Source organism: Pristis pectinata, chromosome 3 (genome assembly GCF_009764475.1).
Source record: "Pristis pectinata isolate sPriPec2 chromosome 3, sPriPec2.1.pri, whole genome shotgun sequence".
Taxonomy (NCBI): domain Eukaryota; kingdom Metazoa; phylum Chordata; class Chondrichthyes; order Rhinopristiformes; family Pristidae; genus Pristis; species Pristis pectinata.
Genome location: NC_067407.1, coordinates 40,262,480 through 40,285,939, shown reverse-complemented (window position 1 = coordinate 40,285,939; position 23,460 = coordinate 40,262,480). Strand labels below are relative to the sequence as shown.

Sequence of the window (23,460 nt, the reverse complement as noted above, 5' to 3'; positions counted from 1 at the left end):
CACATTTCTAATTCTTTTTGTTGTCATGCATTGCTTTCTATTGTGCTTTAGGCAGCAACTAAAAGCAAATGACCCTTATGGGTCCTTGAAAGACTTGATGTCATCCAGCTTTTTTATATGTACCCATTTCTGAGGGATATTTATTGCCTATAGGGAAGTTTAACAAGGCTGCGTTAGCAGTGACATTACTAAAGCTTCAAGATTGTAGAGATTATTGTGGACCAATACATTTTGGAATGAAAATAGTCCAGGCAATGAATTAAGGTTAATTACAAATTGTATCTCTGATTTAAACAAAGAGCACCAGTAGTTCCAAATTCAAGTACATCTTGCAATGAATTAGGAGTTGTGTAAGCATGTAATGTGGTGATACTTGCATTAATGCGTGGAATATTTGCGTATCATGAGTGGAGATAATCAGGCTTGTGTGGCAATAATATAATTTATTGCATAAGGCGCATTATCTTCAACAACAATATTCTGTCTGCCAGCTGTCCGAAATCATACTTTTTATACTAACCTGAACTACCTGACCATGTTAATTTGAAATGAAAATGATGCAAGCAATGAGATTACTTTCTAATCAGTCATGCTCAATTTCAGCCCAATTTCTTTTAAGCATAGTGATGGTGAGTTAACAGAAATGAAAGTCCTCTAAACCTTTTTGTTAGGGCAGTTTGAATGTTGGAAATTTAGTAGCCATGTCTGCATGATTCAGTGAGGGTTGGTGAGTCCGTAATAGCTTTAAGTTGTATTTATGGAGTAGCCAGGGATAGGCTAGATTGGTGCTGTGGTATGTTATAAACAGGAAATGAATATCTTCTGCAGCCCTTGTTTACTGGCCTCATTGTTTTGATCAGATTCAATATAAAATAGTTTCTGATATAAAGAAACTGGAATAGAACAAGCTGTAGTTTGATTTCTCTTCAGTCCTTTGTATTAAGCAAGCAAATATTCAACATTTTACATGGAATTTTAAACATGATTACACAATTAACAACAAATCAGTATCTGTTACTCATTCATCATTGGTAAGAACATAAAACACGTGTTACTAGAAGTGTGAGAATATTTAATTGAAGTTAATTAATAGAGCTTTGGAGAATTTAGACAGATTGCTTGGCACATTTTGTAATAAAATATGAAGTCATATGACAAAACATACTGGTCTTTTTGGAACTTGGATTTCTAAGGAGCCCTGAAGAAAATTTCCTGAACCATATCAGACCAGATGATATCCCATTTGACATAAAGCATCAGTAGCAAAGTACTGGTTTATTTGAAGAGTTCTATGTTACATTTTATATTTGTACCCTGTGTAGGCCTTTCATTAACATATCATGTGCTTTTCATTCAAATGGATGTAAAATAACAGTACCCACTATCAATGGCTTGGTGTGGAAAATGGACTCCTGCCTCTGCTTTAATTTCTCTGCATAAAATTAAAATCAAAATAACTTTTGTGGGAAGAGTTGTGGAAGGGAAAAACTGAGCTTTCAATAGAGGGATAATGAACTAACTGAGATTCCTGTAGAGTGGGATCCAGGTTACAGAGCCATATGCCCTGTAGCTCCAATAAGCTGAACCGTTGCACGGTTAGTGTCTTTTATATCGGCTCTAATTTAAGTAAGGGTATGTGCTTGATTTGTTTGGTTAAACATTATACTATTTTTCAATTAAGCAAAAAATAGTTAAAACATTTACATGTAACTTTTTGTCCACCTCCTGGACGGTATTATGGTAGAATGAATCACTCAGTCATGTAGAACCCACCTATTTTCATTCCATTAAATTCACTGGGTTCTGCAGTGCATGAGTGATTAGCTTTATAAGATTACCGCCCAGTTGGTGAAACTGCAAAAAGACACGTTCTCTAATATATAGCAGTAATAATACCAAGGAATTCAACTGTAAAAATCAGCCATTTTCAATGTGTTCATGATGTGCTGCTTGTTTATGATCTCCAAGCTTCCTAAGGATTCCATCTGGAATGTGAAGAGTTCATTGAAAAGGTCCACATTTTAAGTTGTATTCCTTCTTTCTATGAACTTCTGTTTGTTAGACATCTTGGTAGAATGAAAATATGTCTATTATGCCAAGAGCAACTAGATCATTGACTCACTAGGCTATATCTGGTATGACTAAAGGAACTAGGCCATTCATCACCTCAAGTCTGTTCCACCATTTGATGTATTTATGACTGATTTGTCCTCTAAATTTGTCTCTATAATCCTTTCATACCATTGGCTTGTGAAAATCTATTGATTGCAGATTTAAATTTATTAATTGAGGTAGCATCTACTGCTTTTTGTGAGAAGGGTTCCACGCCTCTACCATCTTTTGTGTCAAGTATAGCACATTGAAACACTTTAATAAGGTAAGTGCTGAATGTACCTGTTTGCATTGCTGTGATAAAGCAGTGACTGAATATCTCCACATTAGAGACACACTGATTACAGGAACAAGAAGAGGCCACTGAGACCCTGGAGATGAGATTATGCCTGTACCTAACTCCACTTGCCTGCCTTAGCTCCAGGTCCCTTAATATCATTGTGTTGCAAAAGATAATACAAGTATCATATTTAAAGTTATTAATTAGGCTAGCGATCGACACCTATTTGTGGAGGAAAAAGTGTGATGCCTCCATCGTCTTTTGTATGAAGGGAAATGCTAAGTTTGTGACTATGTCCCCTTATACCTTCATCAACAGAAAAAACAGAAATTTATCCCTTGGCTAAAAACCTTCTTGAAATCACCTCATACACCTCTTTATTTCAAGGAGCACAATCCTAGTTTACGCAATCTCTCTTGGAGCCCTGACAGTATTTTGTTACATCGTTGCTGCATATCTTCCAAGGCCTGATGATGAGTTTGATGCAGAAATTCCCATGTTTCTTCACAACAGTCAGTAAAACAGAACTGTCATTTAGTGCAACCATTGTAGGTTTTTGTATTTCATGGCAGTTTGCAGCAACTTGGTTTTGGATTGAGAGATGTCAGAGTGTGGACTCAACAGGCAAACATGTTCCACCTGGCAAATGTAGTCCCCACTCAAATATTAGATGAGGATACCCCTAAGGAAGAACAATCAGCTCTCCTGATTCATAAAGAAGATTAAAGACAAAGTCTTTTTGAGGTTTTCATTTTAAAGAAAAGTGCTTAGAAATTGGATTTCACTCATTTTTGGTGCACTAAATAGATGCTGCAGTTCACACTAATTAACGCCCAATTGGGATTCTATGATAAATCTCAAAATAGATGAAATTCACCTTTACAAAATCATTAAGATGGTTTGCACCTTTTCTTTATATCTTAACTGTGTCTGCACATTTTCTGATGGCAGCAATGTGCAAGGTGGGCAGCAGTATGCACTGCATGCAGCTGGCACATCATTCCTGCACGGACTGCTGGGTAGTGAGTCAATGCCATGTGCACTTTTTAAGGCAACCGTGGGACAGCAGTGTGTGGCTGCCATATAGGTGAGGGAAAACAGGGTGAGTAGCGATGGAGGAGGGTGGGACTCGTGTCTCAAGTCTGTCTGACCACAGCCACCTCTTTCTCTCCGTCTCTCCAACTATGATCCTTCCCACCCATCTCTTTCTGTGACCTAATTGGAGCCAAATCCACCACCAGACATAGACAGAGATAAGAAGCACTGATCTCTGCAGTTTAAAGATGCTGCAACTCACAGACACAAACAACTGATCTGCTGCTAAAGCAGATTTGTTGTCAGTGACACAGGCACAATGGGAGGGCAGAACATTATTGTTCCAACAGGGACACCTCAATTCATATGTGACTGGTGACTTGGAATGTACTTTGCTCATTTTTAAACAGTGAGTGAAAAGTACAAGTTGTAAGTTGCAATTTTTTTTGCACCAGTTTTAGTCATTATTGAGCAAATTATTTCATGTGCCTTGACAAGGTCATCTTATGCATGGATTATGCTGAGGGAATAACATTTACACCAAGATGAATCAGAATTGCTTAATCTAATTTCCCAATGCCGTGATCAGAAATGGGTGCAATATGATTAAAGTTTGCGCAAAATTATTTTTGTGCATATTTCAAATTTGAGAAACATGTATAAGTGGGTCCAGGTTCTAGGCAAAAATGCTTACATCTTGGGAAAATAATGTATTTTCATTCATAACAAGTTTCTGAGAAAAAAGTCTGGGTAAATATTAAACATGGTTATCTAACTTCATATATGTCAAGGAAATTGGAACAAGTGAAGAATTTGTCAATTTGTCATGTGGTTTAAGTGTCTCTGTTCAGCTAAAAGTTTTGAAGTTAACAAAAAATTCTTTATATCTTTTACTGACGTTACTTAACAAGGGTTAATTCCAATTTCCAGTTTGCAAGATACTTAAGCCTCTATGATCGATTGAGCCAACTGCTATGCAGGCTTGTGGACTTTAAATATTTCTGGAATTTAAAAGTTTTGTTTATTTAAATAGCTTCACCCCTCCCAATGTCTAACTTCTTCCAGCTCTACAAATGTTCTTCACACCTGTAATCTTTGTGCTCCTCCATTCTGGATTTCTGTACACCTCTAACTTCATAGAATCATAGAGTCATAGAATCTTACAGCACAAAATAGGCCCTTTCGGCCCACTTCATCCATGCCAACCATGATGCCCATCTATGCTAATCCCATTTTCCTTCCCTGTCTGCCTTTCCTTTTCAATGCCTTTAAACCTTGTAATTATATCTGCCTCCACCACCAGCTCATTCCAGATATACACCACCATCTGTGTGAAATTTCTCCCCTCCCTGCTTAAACCTGTATCTTCTTGTTCTAGACTTCCCTGCCCTTGGAAAAAGACTCTGACTCTATGCTATCTATGCCCCTCCTTACCTTATAAATCTCTATAAGGTTACCTCTCAGCCTTCTACGTTCTAGTGAGAATAAACCCAGCCTATCCAATCTGTCCTTACAAGAACAGCCCTCCATTCCAGGCAACATCCTGGTGAACCTCCTCAGCACTCTCTCTATTGCGACCATATCTTTCCTGTAATATGGCGACCAGAACTGTACACAGTCCTCCAAGTGTGGTCAAACCAATGTTTTGTACAACTGCAATATGATGTCCCTACTCTTGTACTCAGTGCCTTGACCTCTGAAGGCAAGCATACCAAATGCCTTTTTCACCACCCTATCCCCTTGTGTCACCACTTTCAGGGAGCTATGGACATGTACTCCAAGGTCTCTCTCTACATCAATGCTCCCAAGGTCCATGCTGTATACTCTCTATGTCCTGTCATAATTTGACCTGCCAAAGTGCATTACCAGTGGTGATTGCATGTTTACTTGTCTGGCTTCAAGAATCACCAATCTAAACCTCTCACTTCTCTCTCCTGCCTTGGATGATGATCTTTAAAATCTTCCCATCTGGCCAAAAGTTTGGTTACCTCTCCTAGTGGATCATGTCGATTTGTGTTTGATTACACTCCTGTGATGAACCTTGAGACATCTTCCAATGTTAAAGATGCAACAAAAATGCAATATTTAATCTCATCAAGGTTCTACTTTATTACGTAGAAATTTGAACATAAAAATGGGTTACTCTGCACAAGCAATAGAACTACTCGTAAGTGCCTAGTTTGTTTCCATATTTCATTATTCCTCCTTTCCTTCAACCACTCATTTATCTTAAAATGTTACATTAGTCTCTGTTTAAATCACTAACTCCAGCAGAGCATTTCAAATTCCATGTCTCTCTCACCTCTGCACTGAGTATCTGGCATTTAATCTATGTTCCATCATTCTAAAATCTCTCACCCTCAGACAGAATTTGGTATTATTTAACATATCCCATTCAGTCATAATCCAAAACACCTTTAACAAACCATTTCATGATCTTTCCCCGTTCCAATCATCAAGTCTTCCTTAAATTTTGCATTACAGCAAAACAATTAGATTTATGGGGATGGAAGGAATTAGCAAAAGGTTTCTGCTTTCCTTTCTGACATTTGTTATGATAATTGGATCTAGAATTTATTTACTTAGAGGTATTTTTAGACAAGAAATTAGTTTAGTAAAGCTTTTTATTAGTTGAGGTTATGATGAGGGGAAGAACCAAGCATCCTTTCTGTTGCATGTTAGTCATGCTCTGCTGTACTGCAGTATGATTTACATCACTCCATTTTGTGCCAGAAACCAAAACTGAAGAGTTTACCAACCACCCTTGCAAAGAAATTCTTTTGAAATACTATTAGAATTAAATAATTTCCAGTTTGTGCTTCAGTACAGAACACATTATACATCAAAAATTCACATAAAACACCTTATTCACAGCTGTGAATACATCACAGAAAGCGGAACCTGAGGGGCAAAAAGAAGTAACAGAAGGGCTGTTATAAAATGCCAAAGTGTTAATTATTTGGATTACAGGAATATTTGCAGGATATTTTGATTGTATAGCTTTTTGGAGCACAGATATATGAGGATATCAAAACCAATGTTCACCTCAGAATCAGTCACACATACGCACTTCAAAATTCAGGAGCATGACTGTGAATGTACTGTAAGTGATAGCCAAGAGTTTCTTGTGCTCAACTAGAAAATGCTGAAAATACTCAGCAGATCAGGCTGCATCTATGGGAAGAGAAACACAATCAACATTTCAGGTCCAAGACCCTTTGCCGGAACTGAGAAAGAGACAAAAGATGCTCGTTGAGCCGCAGGGAAGGTGGAGGAGGCAGGGTGTCTCTAATAGGATAAAACTAGGGTGACCATGGGAATAAACTGTAAACAGGGTTATGCAGTCAATGAGTGAATGCAAACTGTGAGACAGCGAGTCACACACAAAAGAATATAGAAGTTGTGAAATGCAGAGTAAGAATACATGCCCAGCAAGAATACATGCCCAGCAGGTCAGGATGGGCATGTTCTCCAGTCCCAGAGGGAGAAAAGAAAAATAAGACAAGAAGCAAGCTCGGCCAATATTACAAATGGACAATTGATAAAGACAGAAGTCAAATTGTAAAATTCAATACTAAGTCCAGGAGGCTGCAACATGCCCCTATGGAAGATGAGGTGCCATTCCTCAAGCTTGTATTGGGCTTCATTGAAACAGTGCAGGGGGCCACAGACCAATAGGTTGGAGTGGGAAGGAGAATTAAAGTGGCAGGCGTTGGGAAGCTCAGGGTCACCCTCACAGACTGAATGCAGGTGTTGCACAAAGTGATCACCCAATTTATTTATAGTTTATTGATTGTGCTCACCTGGAGCAAAAAGAGAAAAAAAAGCAAAAATCTGACCAATCCTTGGTGAGTGGGATGCAGGAAAAGAAAAAAAGAAGTTTACAGTACAATTTAAAGTCTTCTCTCCTGGGAACTCAAGGCAACAGTTTAAAATATTTCATTTAAAAAGCTTTACAAAGTTCAAAAATCTTTATCAGAGTGCATATGTTAACTTGATAAATACATTAGCTATTCTACCAAGCCAGCAGGGTACCTCAAGTGAGTCCTTGTAATCATTGTCACCTTTTCCCAGTATTACCAAATTCCTCCACATATCACTCAGCTAATATGCCTTTGGTTCTGCCTATAAGTATCGAGATGGAAGAGATTTCTGATGCATTTGTTCAACAAAAAAACAGTGTCATCTCTCTGCGGTATGCTTGTACCATGTAAGACCATTTCTGTCTTGTGTACTGGTGGGTGACCATTCCACCCACAGTCTTCAATCATACCGTCTTTCTTCCTTTCTGTCTTTTATTAATAGCTGTCATTCTTCCTCTCCCTTTCCTGAATTCAAATAAATTAGCTGTGAATATGACTTCTCATTCTTAACCTAACATCACATTGGAGCTTATCATCTTCCTTTGTTTTTCATTCCTTTTACAATCTTTAGTTATTGACAATGCAACATTATATAGAGCTTTACTTAGAATTCACAGCATATAAACTTGCAACTGCTCAATGCAGACCCACATGGGGCTCTTCGCATTCTAATTACACTTCCCATCCTGCCCATATTTCATTTCATGTGAATGCTTCCAATATGCAGAAACATCTTTTAAAAAAAATTAACATTTGTTAAAAAATCTAATCAAACTGTTGAACAGCTTTAGAAGTTATTTAAAGAAGATTTTAATCACTTAAACCATTTAAATAAATGCAAAAAAAAGAATTAATCTACAAATAATAATACTTAGTCTTACCCAGCAGTTCTCTTTCATTGCAATTAAAGAGAATCTGTCCCTGTGGCAGGACCACTGCAGCAAGTGACTGGAATGGATTCCCCATGGTAACTGGTGGGGGATTCCCGCTATCAGCGACATGGTCGCCTGGAAATCCCAAAGTTGCAAACAATTACAAGGGGAAATGTTGGCAGGTAAATGGGGTAAAGCTGGCATTTCCTAGAAATTCAGGCCAGTAGTTTTTGGTTATAAAATTGGAACGTATTAGCAGTCTGCTAAGCTAGGAGGGTTTTGGATCAGATGATGGCCAAAGTTCTTTCAGATTTTTGATGGAGCTTGTTATGTGATTTGCCCACCACATGAAGGCATTTAAGTCACAATAGGATCTCACTGCAACAGATAGAGACAATATCTCCCTGCAGTTTACAAACTTGCTAAAACCTGAACCAAACATAGAACACTAGAGCACAGTACAGGCCCTTCGGCCCACAATGTTGTGCCGACATTTAATCCTGCTCTAAGATCTATCTAACCTTTCCCTGCCACATCGCCCCCCCCACCCCCCACCCTCGTTTCTCTATCCCTAAGGTATCTAATGTCTCTAATGTGTCTGCCCCCACAACCTCTGCAGGCAGTGTGTTCCAAAGTAAAGTACAATAGAATTATGAAAGTTGGTTGAGACTGTTTCTGGAGATCTAAGCTGAGGTAAGTCGTGTATTGTACATATAATTGGCTGATTGTGTGATGGCAGTAACGTGGAATGCTGAAGCCTGGTGTCCCTGTCTTACCACATGCTAAGGCTTGTGGCCCACACTGTACCAGATGGAATCAGCAGAACCCAGTGTGTCTGGTCCTCTTGATGGTAGTATGAGTGTGTAAAGGTCACTGGCAACATCAAAACATCCAGATTTTGCAATCTCCCTCGCATGGCCTTGCACTGTATTGTCTGCCTGCACTGTACTTTCTCTGTAACTGTAACACTGTATTCTACATTCTGGTATTGCTTTTTCCTTGTTCTGCTACCTGATGTGTTGAAATGATCTGTATAGATGGCATGCAAAACAAGGTTTTTCACTGTACTTCAGCACATGTGACAATAATAAACCAATTCAAATTCCAATTAATGAAACTGGGGTACCTGACTGGAGCTCTTAAACGATGAGCTTGAATTCCAGTGATGCTGAAGGTGCAGCAATGAAAAGAGGCTAATTTCTTAGGACCATATTTTTGGCACCATCATTGGTCCAGACTTTGGAGGAGAAATGACTGGTGAAATTGGCAGCAACATTGGGATTTTCTGCACTTGCATGATGCAATGTGCCAATCGCAAAGTTGCTATCAATAGTTCAGTTCTCCTCCATAAGTGCACTATTTGCGGCTTTCTGCAACAGAAGCAAGGAAGGCAGTTGACGACATGAACATGTTGGTCTCACTGTAAAATATCTCAGAAACTGTGTGTGTTGTTGCATGAGATCTAAATTTTAATATCATGCTGTAACTACTGCTTAGCAAATTCTCTGGTTGTAAAAAAGAAATATGTACTGTAATACCCTCAGATAAATATTTCAAAAGATCACATAAGGTACATTCATTTTACTTTCCATAAAGTAAAAGCATGTTAATAGGTTTACAATAATTTAGCTTATGCCTTAATCATATAGGTATATTTCAATCTTCATTTGGTACTCAGTAAAATGTTTAAAAAATTGCTTGAATCTCCTCAGCTATGTGATAACATCACAGCTGCAGGCACCAAGGACCCCTTTCAAATTTCTGCCTTTCAGCTGCAGATGTCAGAAAAGGGGAACTCCTAAAGATTGTCTCTGTTGGGTACAATATCTAGATTTGGATGCCTCAGTGGCATGTGGAAAGTGCAGAACTTAGTGGGTCTCCCTCTTGCTTTTAAGATATAATCAAATGTTTTGTCTGATACCCCCTTTTTCAATGTCAATTTTGTCTCATTATGCTCCTGTGATGTAAAGTGGAACATCTTTTACAAAATTAAAGGTATTATCTTGTTGCAAGTTGTTGAAGACAAAAATCAATGGTCTAAATTTGCCAGGAATATAAATATACATTCTCACATTCTTTTTCAGACCACAGTTGAATGGGAAACTGTGTTGGCAATTTATTTCAAAGGATAATAGAATTAAATTCATTCTAAGAGCATAATGAAAGATGGGAAGAAAATACAGAAGGTAGATGACACTTGTTGAATCATATTCAAACATTAGGAAAGAAGTAGAAAAACTGAAATAATTTTGACTTTGAGTTCAAACAGTAACATGATTCAGATATCACATCTCCAATTTATAATTCTTACTTCAGAGCAGTGGATGAGTCAGAGGCTAAACTCGATAGAAAACTTGAGCATGTTTGTAGTTTTAGGAGAGTGTAAGCAACAAGAATATGTTTAGGTTTGATGACTAATTTTCTTCCAAATTAGTTGTAAGTTAAACTGGAGTAAAATTAGTTTTGGATGTCTCAGTGCCAGCATGACTCCCAAATGTAGAATATCCATGTCCTTAAAAGTAATCCCTCTAATAGACATGATTTTACCTGTCAATGCAGATACTGCTAAGATTGATGTCAGTTATACCTGATATCATGCTGTTACTGTCTGTCCACTGCTGCACAATTATGCATGATCAGAGCAGCCCCACTGAGTCATTAGTATAACTAAGGCAAGCTCTACAGGTCTCAGTAGTCCCCCAGAGAGAGATTTCTGAACTCTCCTCAGGCACCAATGCAAGTATCATACTGAAAGTTTATTGGAGTTAAATTGGAAAAGTTACAATTCTGTTGTCACTTCTATAATGAGATTACAGGTTATTTCCAAAAGTTAATGAAGATATAAATTTTTTTTAAATAATCTGAAACTTTCAGTTGAAACACCAACAAAATTGGTAGATTGGATTCAAAATTGGCTTGGCTATTGAAGACAAAGGGTAGTGGTGCAGGGGTGTTATTCTGACTGGAGGTCTTTAACCAGTGAAAGCTTAACCATAGAAAGCATCCTATCTGGATGTATCACGGCTTGGTATGGCAACTGCTCTGCCCAGGACCGCAAGAAACTGCAGAGAGTTGTGGACACAGCCCAGCGCATCACTGACACCAGCCTCCCCTCCTTGGATTCTGTCTTTACCTCTCCTTGTCTTGGTGAAGCAGCCAGAATACTCAAAGACCCCACCCACCCAGGACATTCTCTCTTCTCTCCTCTTCCATCAGGTAGAAGATACAGGTGCCTGAGGGCACATACCACCAGACTTAAGGACAGCTTCTACCCCACTGTGATAAGACTATTGAACAGTTCCTTTATACAATGAGATAGACTATGACCTCACGATCTACCTTGTTGTGACCTTGCACCTTATTGTACAGAGGGATCTTGGGGGAGTAAATCCATAGATACCTGAAAGTGGAAACGGAAGTAGATAGGGTGGTAAAGAAGGCACATGGCATGCTTGCCTTTATCAGTTGGGGCATTGCCTATAAAAGTCAGGAAGTCATATTGCATCTGTATAAAACTTTGGTTAGGCCACATTTGGAGCATTGTGTTCATTTCTGTTTGCCTTACTACAGAAAGGATATGGAAGCTTTGAAGAAGGTGCAGAGGAGGTTCACCAGGATGTTGCCTGGATTAGAGGGTAAGGAAAGGTTGAACAGACTTGGATTGTTTTCTCTGGATTGGTGGGGGCTGAAGAGAGACCTGATAGAAGTATATAAAATTATGAGAGACATAGAGTGGATAGTCAGAGCCTTTTTCCCAGCGTGGAAATGTCAAATACTAGTGTAGAGTTAAGGTGGTGTTGGGTGGGGGTGGGGGGGATGTTTAAAGGAGATGTGCAAAGCAAAATTTTTATATAGCAAGTGGTAGGTGCCTGGAACGTACTGCTAGGGGGAGGGGGGTGGTGGAAGCAGATATGATAATGGCATTTAAGAGACATTTAGACAGGCACATGAACATGAAATGGAGTAATGTGCAGGAAGATGGGATTAACTTAAATTGTCATCATGGTTGGCACAGACATCATGGGCCAAAGGGCCTGTTCCTGTGCTGTACTGTTCTATGTTCTAAATAAAGTATGGATTTTCTGAATATTTGATTTACTTTTTAATAATATTGAAGATAAATATGTTATATTTTAATACTAACTTCAGTATAAACACATGAGCATACATAGATTTTTAAATTTCAGTCTTGTAGGCATTGCAAACAAATTTTTTTAAGCCATCCTTATTGTTGTGAGAATGTGACGATAGGTTTCAATGAATCTATGGCATTTCTAGGTAACATCAGAGTCGATTAGGGGACAACCACATTGGTGTAGGGTTGGATGTTAATTAACCAGTAGACTTTTTGAACATAAGCAATTGAGGTAATCTGGTTGTTTTGTGGTAATTTTTTTAAACAGAATCTACAATCTCAGTTGTTGTGGTGGAACTTGCACTCTAGGGTTTTGTCCAGATGTCTGAATTATTAAGGAACTAACATTATTTCTAAACTTCACAACCTTATTTTCTGTGTTACCTAATTATGAATCTGAGGCTGGCAATATACAAAGGAATAATAGAATTTGTTTCCAACTGGTTGAAATTTTGATTTTTCACTATGATTAACAGTTCCTTAATTAATAAAAATTGTAACATCTTTGCTATTCTGATGAAAGGTCTGAAGTAGTAACTTTGTTTCAATCTTCACAGACATTGCCTAACCTGTTGTGTATTTCCTGTTTTTATTTTTTATTTCCAATTTCGGGTGCCTTGTCGTATTTTGCTCTTGTGTGGCTGTACCCTTGAATTAGGGAAGTAAAATGGAAGTAGAATTGCGATGATCATTAACTTAATGTTAACTTAAATGTTTGCTCTATACTTAAATGGGGTGTACCAAACGTATTAGAAATGTAAATCAAGGCCCCCACCCAGAGTAAAATTCAATGTCTAAGATCAGCCCTTTTACACATTGGCACCCAGGGCAGTGAATGTCTGGAGTACATTTTAACTTTAAGGTAAAGCCTTGACAAGAAATCCACTGATGGGGAATCAGAATTTTTCAGATATGAGCCTTAAAGCAAATCTAATATTTTTGTCCCAGTTTTTTTTCTGTTGAGTCAATGTTTTCCAATATGGTCATAGTTACACAGTAATAGCTCTGATATCCTCCTGAATTGTCATTGCTCATGTAGACATGCCTAAAAGATACCACATCCAAATCTAAACAACCTGACACATATCCACATGCAATCACTTCTTAACCTGATTCCTGGAGCCAGGTTGCAGCAGAAAGCCTGGCAAACTATTTTCTTTCTTCTCCTAAGCTGGGGACATTTTGGTTAATGTTAACAACCCAACTGCTACCCTTATTGCCATCACTACATCCAGTACAAAGCTGGGTACCCCACTGGTCTGAATGATATGGCACCATGCCAGGTAGGGTTAGTTACCAACAGAGCAATCAGACAAGCTCTATTCACTAATTTGCAATGCTGTAGTATTTTCTTGATCTGTAAGCATTATTTGCAGGTGAGAGGAGGGGTTGGTGACAGACTTGCAAACCTGTATGAATATCGTTCTGTTGGAGCTAGTGAAGTGCACAGTTAAAGAAGGAAGAATTTTTCTTTTCTCCTTGTGGGAACGAACACATGCAAATCACAGCATCGTAACAGATTGCTCTTATTGGGTCATTGGCAACCCTCTCCTAATCTGGTTAAAGATCAGACCATCTGAATATCCTCTGCATTTTAAAATTGTATGAATCAAGGAGGAGATAAAAGGGAAATTTAGTCATATGGTTCCTATAAAAACTGCCCGGGACTTTCTTCAAAGAATAACTCTTCTGATAAAATCACTTTGATCTTTTCATTTTATCGGAATTGGTGGCGTTATTTTCATCATATTTACTGCTGAGTTGCATTTCCTCTTTTATATTAATTTTTTTTTTGGTGGCTGTGTGCAGCTGCAGGGAGGTAGCCCTGAGTATTAATTATCTCCTTTCCATGATTTACTAGTTGAAAATATTCTGGGTGGAGTAAATCATAAGGCAATGGGACACATGTCCGAGGCAACTCCACTTAAGAATATTTTGAATGTTATATGCAAGTATTGGTTGTGGTCAGGGTTATGATTAGGTTAGGATAACATGCACAGTTGCCACCAGGGTAGGGGCCAGTTGGGCTAAAAAAGAGCCACCCAGAGTTATGAGTCTTTATTGAAAGGGCATTTACTAAACTTGGTTCTCAGCAATAGACTTGCTCGAACAGGTTCCTTTTAAATTGCTAAAAAAAAAAGGCCTCGCTGGTCCTCTGCAAAGCTTTAGCTGCATGATTGGCCTGTACCATCTGGCAATGAATAACAGGGAAGCCACTCTCAGAGCACCTCCAAATGCCAGTATGTCAGATACGCAGAGGAACTGGAAAGAAATTGGAATGCATGGTGAATAGTTTTCCAAAGAAAAGATAATGTACGGCAAGTACAAATATTTATCTGTAGAGTTGCGCTTCTACGCCATTGCCTATATGAGTCCTGATGAGGGGTCTCGACCCAAAACATCAACTGTTTATTTCCCTCCAAAGATGCTGCCTGACCTGCTGAGTCGCTCCAGCATTTTGTGTGTATTGCTCCAGGTTCCAGCATCTGCAGAATCTCTTGTGTCTGCCTATATCTGAAACTTGCTTTATATATCTTTTTATAAAGCCTGCATAGCAGTTATGAGAGGCTTATCATCAGTGTTGCATTTAGTTACTAACTTTAGTATTTAGTCGTTAATTGCCCATGAAGTTGATCAGATATGAAGTTTCTGTACAGGCAGATATCTGTTCTGGCATTTGAAACTGGGAACCACTGCAGTGGAGGGCTCTGGTGGAGTAACTTGTGACTATTCAGTTGGTGGTGGTGCAGGCATTATCAAGATTGGTGCAGTTCACTTTGAAGATATAATTTCTGTGTGGTAAGCATTAAGTTCAGATTCATTTAGTCATATACCCCCTTTGACCATTGCACACCAAATATTTTGAAACATTTTGCTGCAAAATACAGTAACCCCAGATGCAAAAAAAAACTGCAGATGCTGGAAATCTGAAATAAAATAGAAGATGCTGAAAACACTCAGGAGGTCAGGCAGCATCTGTGGAAAGAGAAACTGAGTTAACATTTCAGGTCTGAGAACAGAATAAGTAAAATTGAGCCAAAATGATGACATGTAGAAATGGCCAAATCTGATAGCCATTACTTGTGATACATGTAGGTACCAATGACAATGAGAAGGGATGAGATCCTGTAACATTGGTTTTGGTATTGGTTTATTATTGTCTCTTGTACTGAGGTACAGTGAAAAACTTGTCTTGCATACCGATCGTACAGGTCAATTCATTACATAGTGCAGTTACATTGGGTTAGTGCAGAGTGCACTGATGTAGTACAGGTAAAAACAATAACAGTACAGAGTAAAGTGTCACAGCTACAGAGAAAGTGCAGTGGTTTCGGGTGCTAGGTAACCATCTAAAGAGCAGGGCCTCAAAGGTTGTAATCCCTGGATTGCTTCTGATGCTATGAGCGAGTGAGTATAGGAATAAAAGGATAGGCCAGATCAATGTGTGGCTGAAGGGATAGTGCAGGAGGTTGGGCTTTAGGTTCTTGGATCATTGGGACTTTTCTGGGGAAGGTGGAACCTGTACAAGTGGGACAAGTTGCATCTTAACCAGAGTGGAATCAGTACTGGGAGGTTTGCTAGTCTATTGGGGAAGGTTTAAACTAAGTTGGCTGGGGAAGGGGACTCAGAGTGGTTATTCAGATGAAGAGATATGATCACCTAAAGGGTAAATTTATCAAGTCCATTAGGAAGAACAAGTGAGTAAGTGAACATCAATAGAATTCAAAGCTAAATTGCATCTATTTTAATGCAAAGAGTATAACTTGTAAAGTAGATGAACTCAAAGCTTTAATTAATATGGGTGTCTATGATATTGTTGCCATCACTGAGACATGGTTGAAGGACAGGCAGGGCTGGCAACTCAATATCTTGGGCGTGTAAGGAAAGGCAATATTCTTGTTAGTCAAAGATTTCATTACTTCATAATTGAGGGAGGATCTCCTAGAAAGCTTCTCAAACAAAACTATCTGGATAGATATTAGAGACCAAAAAGGTATCATCACTTTGCTGAAGGTGTATCATGGACCTCCAAACAATCAACAGGAGATAGAGGACAGATATGTAGGCAGATATCAGAGAGATGCAATAAAAATAAGATTATAGTACTGGGGGATTTCAATTTCTCAAATATTAGTTGGGATTGTCTTATTGTTCAAGGCTCAGAGGGGGTGGAATTTTTGAGATGTATCCAGGAGAGCTTTTTGATGCAGTATGTAGATAGACCAATGAGGGAAGGAGCATTACTGGACCTTATTAGTGCAGGTCTCCATAAATAAAGAGGAAGTACTTTATGTCAGGCTTAAAGATGAATAAATCCTCAGGACCAGGCGTGATTTATCCCAGGCTGGAGCCAAGGGAAGAGATTGCTGTGGGTCTGCCTGAGATTTTTAAATCCATCCTCCACACAAGTGAGATACCAGATGACTGGAGGACAGCAAGTGTGACCTCCCCTTTTCAAGGAAGGCAGCAGGGAAATTCTTGCCAACTATAGATCTGTGAGCATAATAGCAGTGGTAGGGAAGATACTGGAAAAAATTCTGGGGTACAGGATTAATGATCACTTGGAAAGGCAGGGACTTATCAGAGAGCCAACATGGCTTTGTCAAGGGCAAATCCTGTGTGACCAATTTGATTGAATTCTTTGAAGAAGTAACAAAGTGTACTGATGCAGGCAGGGCAGTAGATGTCATTTACATGGAATTTATTAAAGCTATTGACAAGGTCCCACATGGAGACTGGTTCAAAAGGTTTGGGCCTCTGAATCCAGGGCAAATTGGCAAACTGGGTCCAAAATTGCTTTGGCAATAGGCGACAGAGGGTGATGGTAGAGGGTTGTTGTTGTGATTAGATGCCTGTGACTAGTGGTATCCTGGAAGGATCAGTGCTGGAACCCTTGTTACTTACAATACACGTGGATGACTTGGATGTGGATATGGGAGGCATGATCAATAAGTTCACGGATGACACGAAGATCGGTGGAGCTATTGGTGGTGCAGAAGATGGCCTTAGGCTGCAGAGAAATATAAATATCTTTGTGAAATGGGCAGAAAATGGCAGATGGAGTTTATTCCAGACAAATCGGAGGTGATGCATTTTGAGAGCACTAAGGAGGCTAAATTGTAGGGTCTTAGGGAGTATTGAGGAACAGAGTGACCGTGAAATACAAGTCCAGTCCATAGATCCTTGAAGGTGGCAACACAGGAAGACCATATGGTTAGGAAGCCATACGGAATACTGGCCTTCATTAGTCGAGGCACTGAATACAGAAGTAGGGAGGTTATGCTCCAACTTTATAAACTCTTGGTTAGACCTCAGCTGGAGTACTGCGTGCAGTTCTGGTCACTGAGATATAGGAAGACACAGCACTGAAACAGTCCCTTCGGCCCAACTTGTCCATGTCAATCAAGTTGCCTAACTGAGCTATTCCCATGTGCCTGCATTTGACCCATATCCCTCTAAACCTTTCCTATCCATATAACTGTCCAAAAGCCTTTTAAACATTGTAATTGTACCCACCTCTACTGCTTTCTCTGGCAGTTCATTCCACATACCCTCTGTGTGGAAAAAGTCATCCTTTGCATCCGCTTTAAATCTTTTCCCTCTCACTTTAAACCTATGCGATAGCGCTATAGAGGGTGCAGGTGAGATTCACCAGGATGTTGCCTGGAATGGAGCAGTTCAGTTATGAGGAGAGACTGGAGAAGCTAGGTGTGTTCTCCCTTCAGTGGAGGAGGCTAAGAGGGGACATGGTTAAGGTATCTAAAATTATGAGCAGTATAGATAGGGTAGACTGCAGGAAACTTCCCCACATCCAAAGTACATAAAACTAGAGGATATATGTTTAGAGTAAGAGGTAAGTGATTGAGAGGGGATTTTCTTCACCCTGAGAGCGGTAAGTACCTGGAATGCACTGCCTGGGAGAATGACAGAAGCTGGGCCGCTGACAGCATTTAAGAAGTATTAAGATAAATTGACTAAGACATATAGGGCTGTGGACCAAGTGCTGGGAAATGGGCTTAATACAAAATGGTACCCATTGGTCAGCATGGACAAATTGGGTCGAATAGCCTGTTTCCATGCTGTATAACTTTTGATTCTATGATATAGACAGAAAGAAAATCATGATTGCTTACTCCAACATTGGGTATTGCCACCTTAGGATCACTATATTCCTGTGCATGCTACTGGAGGTAGTTTATGGGGCTTATTTGCTTGCTCAGTGAGGTCCAGCTGGGGAACTAGGTCAGGTCAGGAGGCTCAAAGCAGATCAGTTTTCTAAAGAAAGGAATTCACTCTGCAGCCTTTCTGAGGGAGGCACTTTGTGGCAATGAGGCTGCCTGCCGTTGACAGGCTGACAGTTCGATCTGCCAGGGTCAGTGGCGAGGGTTGTTGGGGATTAGCCTAGGATGCAGCAAGTGCAGAGCTTTGGTGCCACTATATTTCTATTTTTTCTGACAAATAACTTGTCCTGCTGACACGGCTCCCTCACACACTGGGTCCTCCCAATTGCTGCTCTGTCTTTTGCATTGCAGGCTACATTGTTTCCAGGCCATCAGCAGTCAGAAGCTGAACATGAATCTTCTTTTCTAATTCTTTGTTCACTATTTCTCTCCCTACTACTTCTCCTGGTCAACTCCTGAAACCCTCCAACCCACCAGATAACCTTTCCTCCTACTTTCAATGACTCCAGATCTCACAAAAACCCACACCTTTCTCCCCTCTCCTTGTGAAACCTCTGACCCTCTGAGGACCAGCAGGTGGATTCTTCCCACTCCCTGTTCCCACCACTCCTCATGCACTTGTTTTTTTAATATATCTCTGGACTGGAGGAGGAAGGGAAGACGAAGAGGTAAGCACATAAATTAAAGCCGGCTGACCTTTCTGGAATGGCCAACTCTGATTGTTGTCCTATTAGTGTTCTATTTGGAGAGTAGATGGGATAGTAGTAGACTGATTACTCAATGGACTTGTGGCTGAGATGGTCTTAATCAGCACAGTTCTTTCTTTCAAGCAGCAAAGAAAACAGAATGTGGTGCTTATTGGATTTTGAGCCGTTGGGTAAATAATTTTACAGTTACATGATATGTTGCAAAATAGAAATGTTCCTTCATGTGTAAAATGTTATTCTTGAAGGTATCTATCCACCCTACTGTAATCATCTGTGTAGTTTTTAAAAATTCCTACAGTTATGTTCCCTACTATAGTTGCATTCAAAAACCTTTTGTGCTCTGATTAATCTATGTCCCAGGAATATAGAGAACAGCTGAGAGGCAAGATGCTAGTCTCATCAGCTTGAATCTTAGCCTGGAGGAGTGTTCCATGTGGGGATGCTGTTATGATGGAAGGAAGGTTTAATGGACGTCCTGGGGAATTTGACTGCTGGGCTCCTGTTATTGAGGACCCTGCCCACAGTCAGGCAGAAGGCCTTTCCTGCAGCCAGTCTGCTCCGTGGGGCTGAAGTCTACAAGAGCAGCTGGGTGGGCAGGGAGAGTAAGAGAGTGTTGGAGAGGTGTGGTGTCCATTAGGGATGGTAGAGAACATAGATCGACAGTGAGGGGTTTGTTAGGAAGAGAACAGACTGATTGAGGGGAGGGGTGGGGTAGAAATTGTTGATTATTTACTAGCCAGAGTGGTGGACTGTGCAGAAACACTTCCATACCTTGTTGCTTGCAAGCAGTGAAGTAACTATATTCACCTCATAACTTCAACCTTTCTAGCTTGATTTCAGCTGTAAGGTTTCCCCAAGACCTAAGTGTAAATACCACCAGACCACTTGCAGTTAAAAATGAAAAAGCGGTTAGCCAACTAGTTGGCTGTCTGCATCTCATCTCCCTCTCCATTAACATCAGAATTACAAGAGCTTGGTTCTTATTTTTTTCAATCATGGATCTGGATCTTGCTGGAAAGGGCAGCACTGATTGGCCATACCTCAGCTCCACCAGAAAGTAGCTTGCCAGTTTGGAAGCGACAGCATTGTTGTGGGTCTGGATTCACTCATGGTCTGGTCTCAGTTCGAGTGGCTATTTTTTTCCCTCTGAAGGATATTAGGATTTTTTTCCCCTTTGTTCACCAATTCTAATACCTTTCAAACTCCAGATTTACTTAATTATTTGAAAACATTTTTCCCAGCTGCCTATGGTGGGATATGAATTGTCTCATCATTAATCCAAAGCTCTTGATACTCATCCAGAATGTTAATTACTTAGCTGTCATAACTCTCCAGATGGCTTGTGTTTTCCTTTCCAGTATGACCCCTGGTCTCCATTTTTGGAAGATAAGATTCAATCCATTTTCTTTCTTCTGATTCATTTTCTTCTGGTTCTTCCTTCCTGTTGTCATATCTTAATGTATCTGCATCATTATCTTCTGATCATTCTTTTCCTTTTCATGCTCCAGTTTATTTAACCATCCATTCTCTCTACCCATCTTAATGTCTATTTCTCCTTGCTTAGTTCCTGTTTCATTCACCCTTGCCTCTTGTTCTGACCTCTTTTCCACTTTTTGTTCCCACCTCTTTCCCTCTCATGGTCTCTCCCTGCTTCTTTTAATCCATGTCACTGCCTTCCTACCTTTACCTTTGTGATGTTGTTCTTTGAAAAATGACGACCTGTTATTTTATGAATTGTGGTGAATAATGTGCCTCCCTTGCCGAGAGGTACCCACCATCTCTGTGATGTGGAAATCTCCTTTGCTGCACACAGCTGCTGCTTTCAACAAAATCCCTGGTGGAACAGCCAATTGCATTGAAAGAAGATCTCCCATTCTGTAAGGGAGGAAGCAAAAATTACAATTTTTAGCCGGCATTTTAAAAATCTTGCAGAATGAGAAATAAAAGGGCTGGAACAAACTCAAGATTAAGGGAAAAACTGCAACATCAACAGATCTTCAGAAAAACAGAGGAAGATAATTATTTTTATAAATTTATCTGAGGAAACTACAGTCAAATATTTCAATGAACTTGTGGGCTATCGAGACTGCTAAATAGTAATTAATGCCATTTAAAAAAAAACTCACTGGCAGCTGAAGCACCAGTGTTTTGGAGTGTTTTATATAGATACAAGTATATAAACGCCTGATCAGAATACTGGGCTCTTCAAAGTCAAATTCAAAGTCGAGTTTATTGTTATATATGCACAAGCACACTTATGCACAGGTGCAAGAAAAACTTACTTGCCACAGCAACACAGGTACATAACATCATATAAGCAATATTCACAAGAAAAACATAAATTAAACATAAATTATACACAATTTTTGCAAGAAAGAACATAATTAGAACAAAAAAGTACATTTTACTGCAAAGTGATCAAAGTGGTTATAGTATTGCTAAACTGAAGTGATTAGGGTTTTGCTGGTTGCTTCAAGAACCGAATGGTTGAAGGGAAATAGCTGTTCTTGAACCTGGTGGTGTGGGACTTCAGGGGTGAGACTAAGCTAGAGAATGATGTGGGTCACTGCTCCCTGTGGAAGAGCAGGGCAGCATGAACAGCAAATTCTGCATTTTTGCAGTGAAGTTTGCATGTACCTATTGCAGAAGTTGCTGTCATTTTTCACAGCCCACCAAAATCAAGTAGTGCCAGCTTTCCAGTCACTACACAGCTGTAAAACTCAGTCCATTTGTGTTGGTGATCTGAGTTGAAAAGGAGAGAAAACAAGAAGCTGAATCACTCCCAGGCAATAATAATGGATTTTCTAGCTATTCTTTCTGGAAGCATGAGGCTGGAAATAACTTTCTTCACTTAAACTCAACTACAAGGAAAATATCCAATCTTCTCATGACAGAGAAGGAGGCCATTTGACCCATCAGGTCTGTGCCTACTCTCAGGAGTGATCCTATTTATCCCATCCCCCTCCTTATTTCCTGTACCTTTGCAACTTATTCTCTGCCACATGCCCAACAACACCACTATGAAATGTGTTGCCATTAATTTACGCTAAGGGGTAATTAATCTACCAGAATGTCTTTGTGATGTGGGCAGAGACCAGAACACTATGTGGAAACTCATGTGGTCATATTTCTCGTCACCAAGAAGGTGAGTGAGGCATGGGAGATGGTGCAGGGGATCCATGAGACTGATTCCAAGAGCAAAGAACTAAGTTATGAAGCATGGGTTTTTATAACAAAAGTGAATAAAAAGAAGACCTCATTGTTGGGTGTAGTCAAAATGTGTTAGGATGTGATCAAGAAATGTGTAGATGTAGTAAATGAAAGTTGTGCTCTCAGTAAAACTTCACACCATCATAAATAATGTGACATAACATCCTCAAACTGGGATGGGACCTGGGACCTCCCCATGCTGTTTGACAAGTCGTTTATTGGTTGAACTTGCCGAGTGATCATAGAGAATAGGAAGCCTAGAAAGATCGCTGTTGAAATGTAGATGCAGCACAAATGCGGTGGCTACCTTGTGAATAATGAGGTGTAAGGCCTGGGGTCAGGAACATGGACCAGATGCACTACTGGAGCCAGCCGTTGGGAACGTGGATCCATTTTGAGTCAGAGGTTGAGAATGTGGACTGGCTGCACAACCAGGTTCGGAAACAGGTTTCTGAGTGAAAAGTGGGGGTGGGGGGGCAGTGTACAAGGGTGTGTGTGTGTGAGTATGTGTATGTTTGTATGTGTGTGTCTTTGTGTGTGTATGTATGTTTGTATGCATGTCTTTGTGTGTGTAAGTATGTTTGTGTATGTGTCTTTCTGTGTGTGTCTTTCTGTGTGTATGTTTGTGTGTCTGTGTACGAGTGTGTACGTATGTTTGTGTGTGTCTTTCTGTGCATGTGTGAGTGTGTATGTTTGTGTATGTATGTTTGTGTGTAAGTGTATATATATGTTTGTGTGTGTGTGTGCATGTACGAGTGTGTATGTTTGTGTGTGTGTATGTTTGTGTGTGTGTCTTCCTGTGTGTGTGAGTGTGTATGTTTGTATGTGTGTCTTTGTGTGTGTTTGTGTGTGTATGTGTGTGTGTGTATATACCTGCGAATGAGCAAGTACACACACTGTGTGGCACCTGCCTGTGTACCCACCTGTATATATGGGTGTTCATACCCATGTGGCAGAGGAGAACTCAACAGGGACAGAGAGGCAGTCAGTACCCACTGGAAGGAATACTTCAAAGACCTCCTCACCCTTGACTCTGTCCTTGATGTAAGCACCATGACTCAATC

General features: G+C 39.8%; 1 protein-coding gene across 1 annotated transcript in view; it reads left to right on the top strand.

The window, feature by feature from the left end:
• Window positions 1-23,460, top strand: part of sgip1a (SH3GL interacting endocytic adaptor 1a) — a 121,180-nt gene that overhangs the window by 462 nt on the left and 97,258 nt on the right. The window contains exon 2 of the mRNA XM_052012355.1: window positions 11,733-11,797. Within this exon, the coding sequence (XP_051868315.1) occupies window positions 11,733-11,797 (65 nt within the window). The remainder of the gene's footprint in view (window positions 1-11,732; window positions 11,798-23,460) is intronic.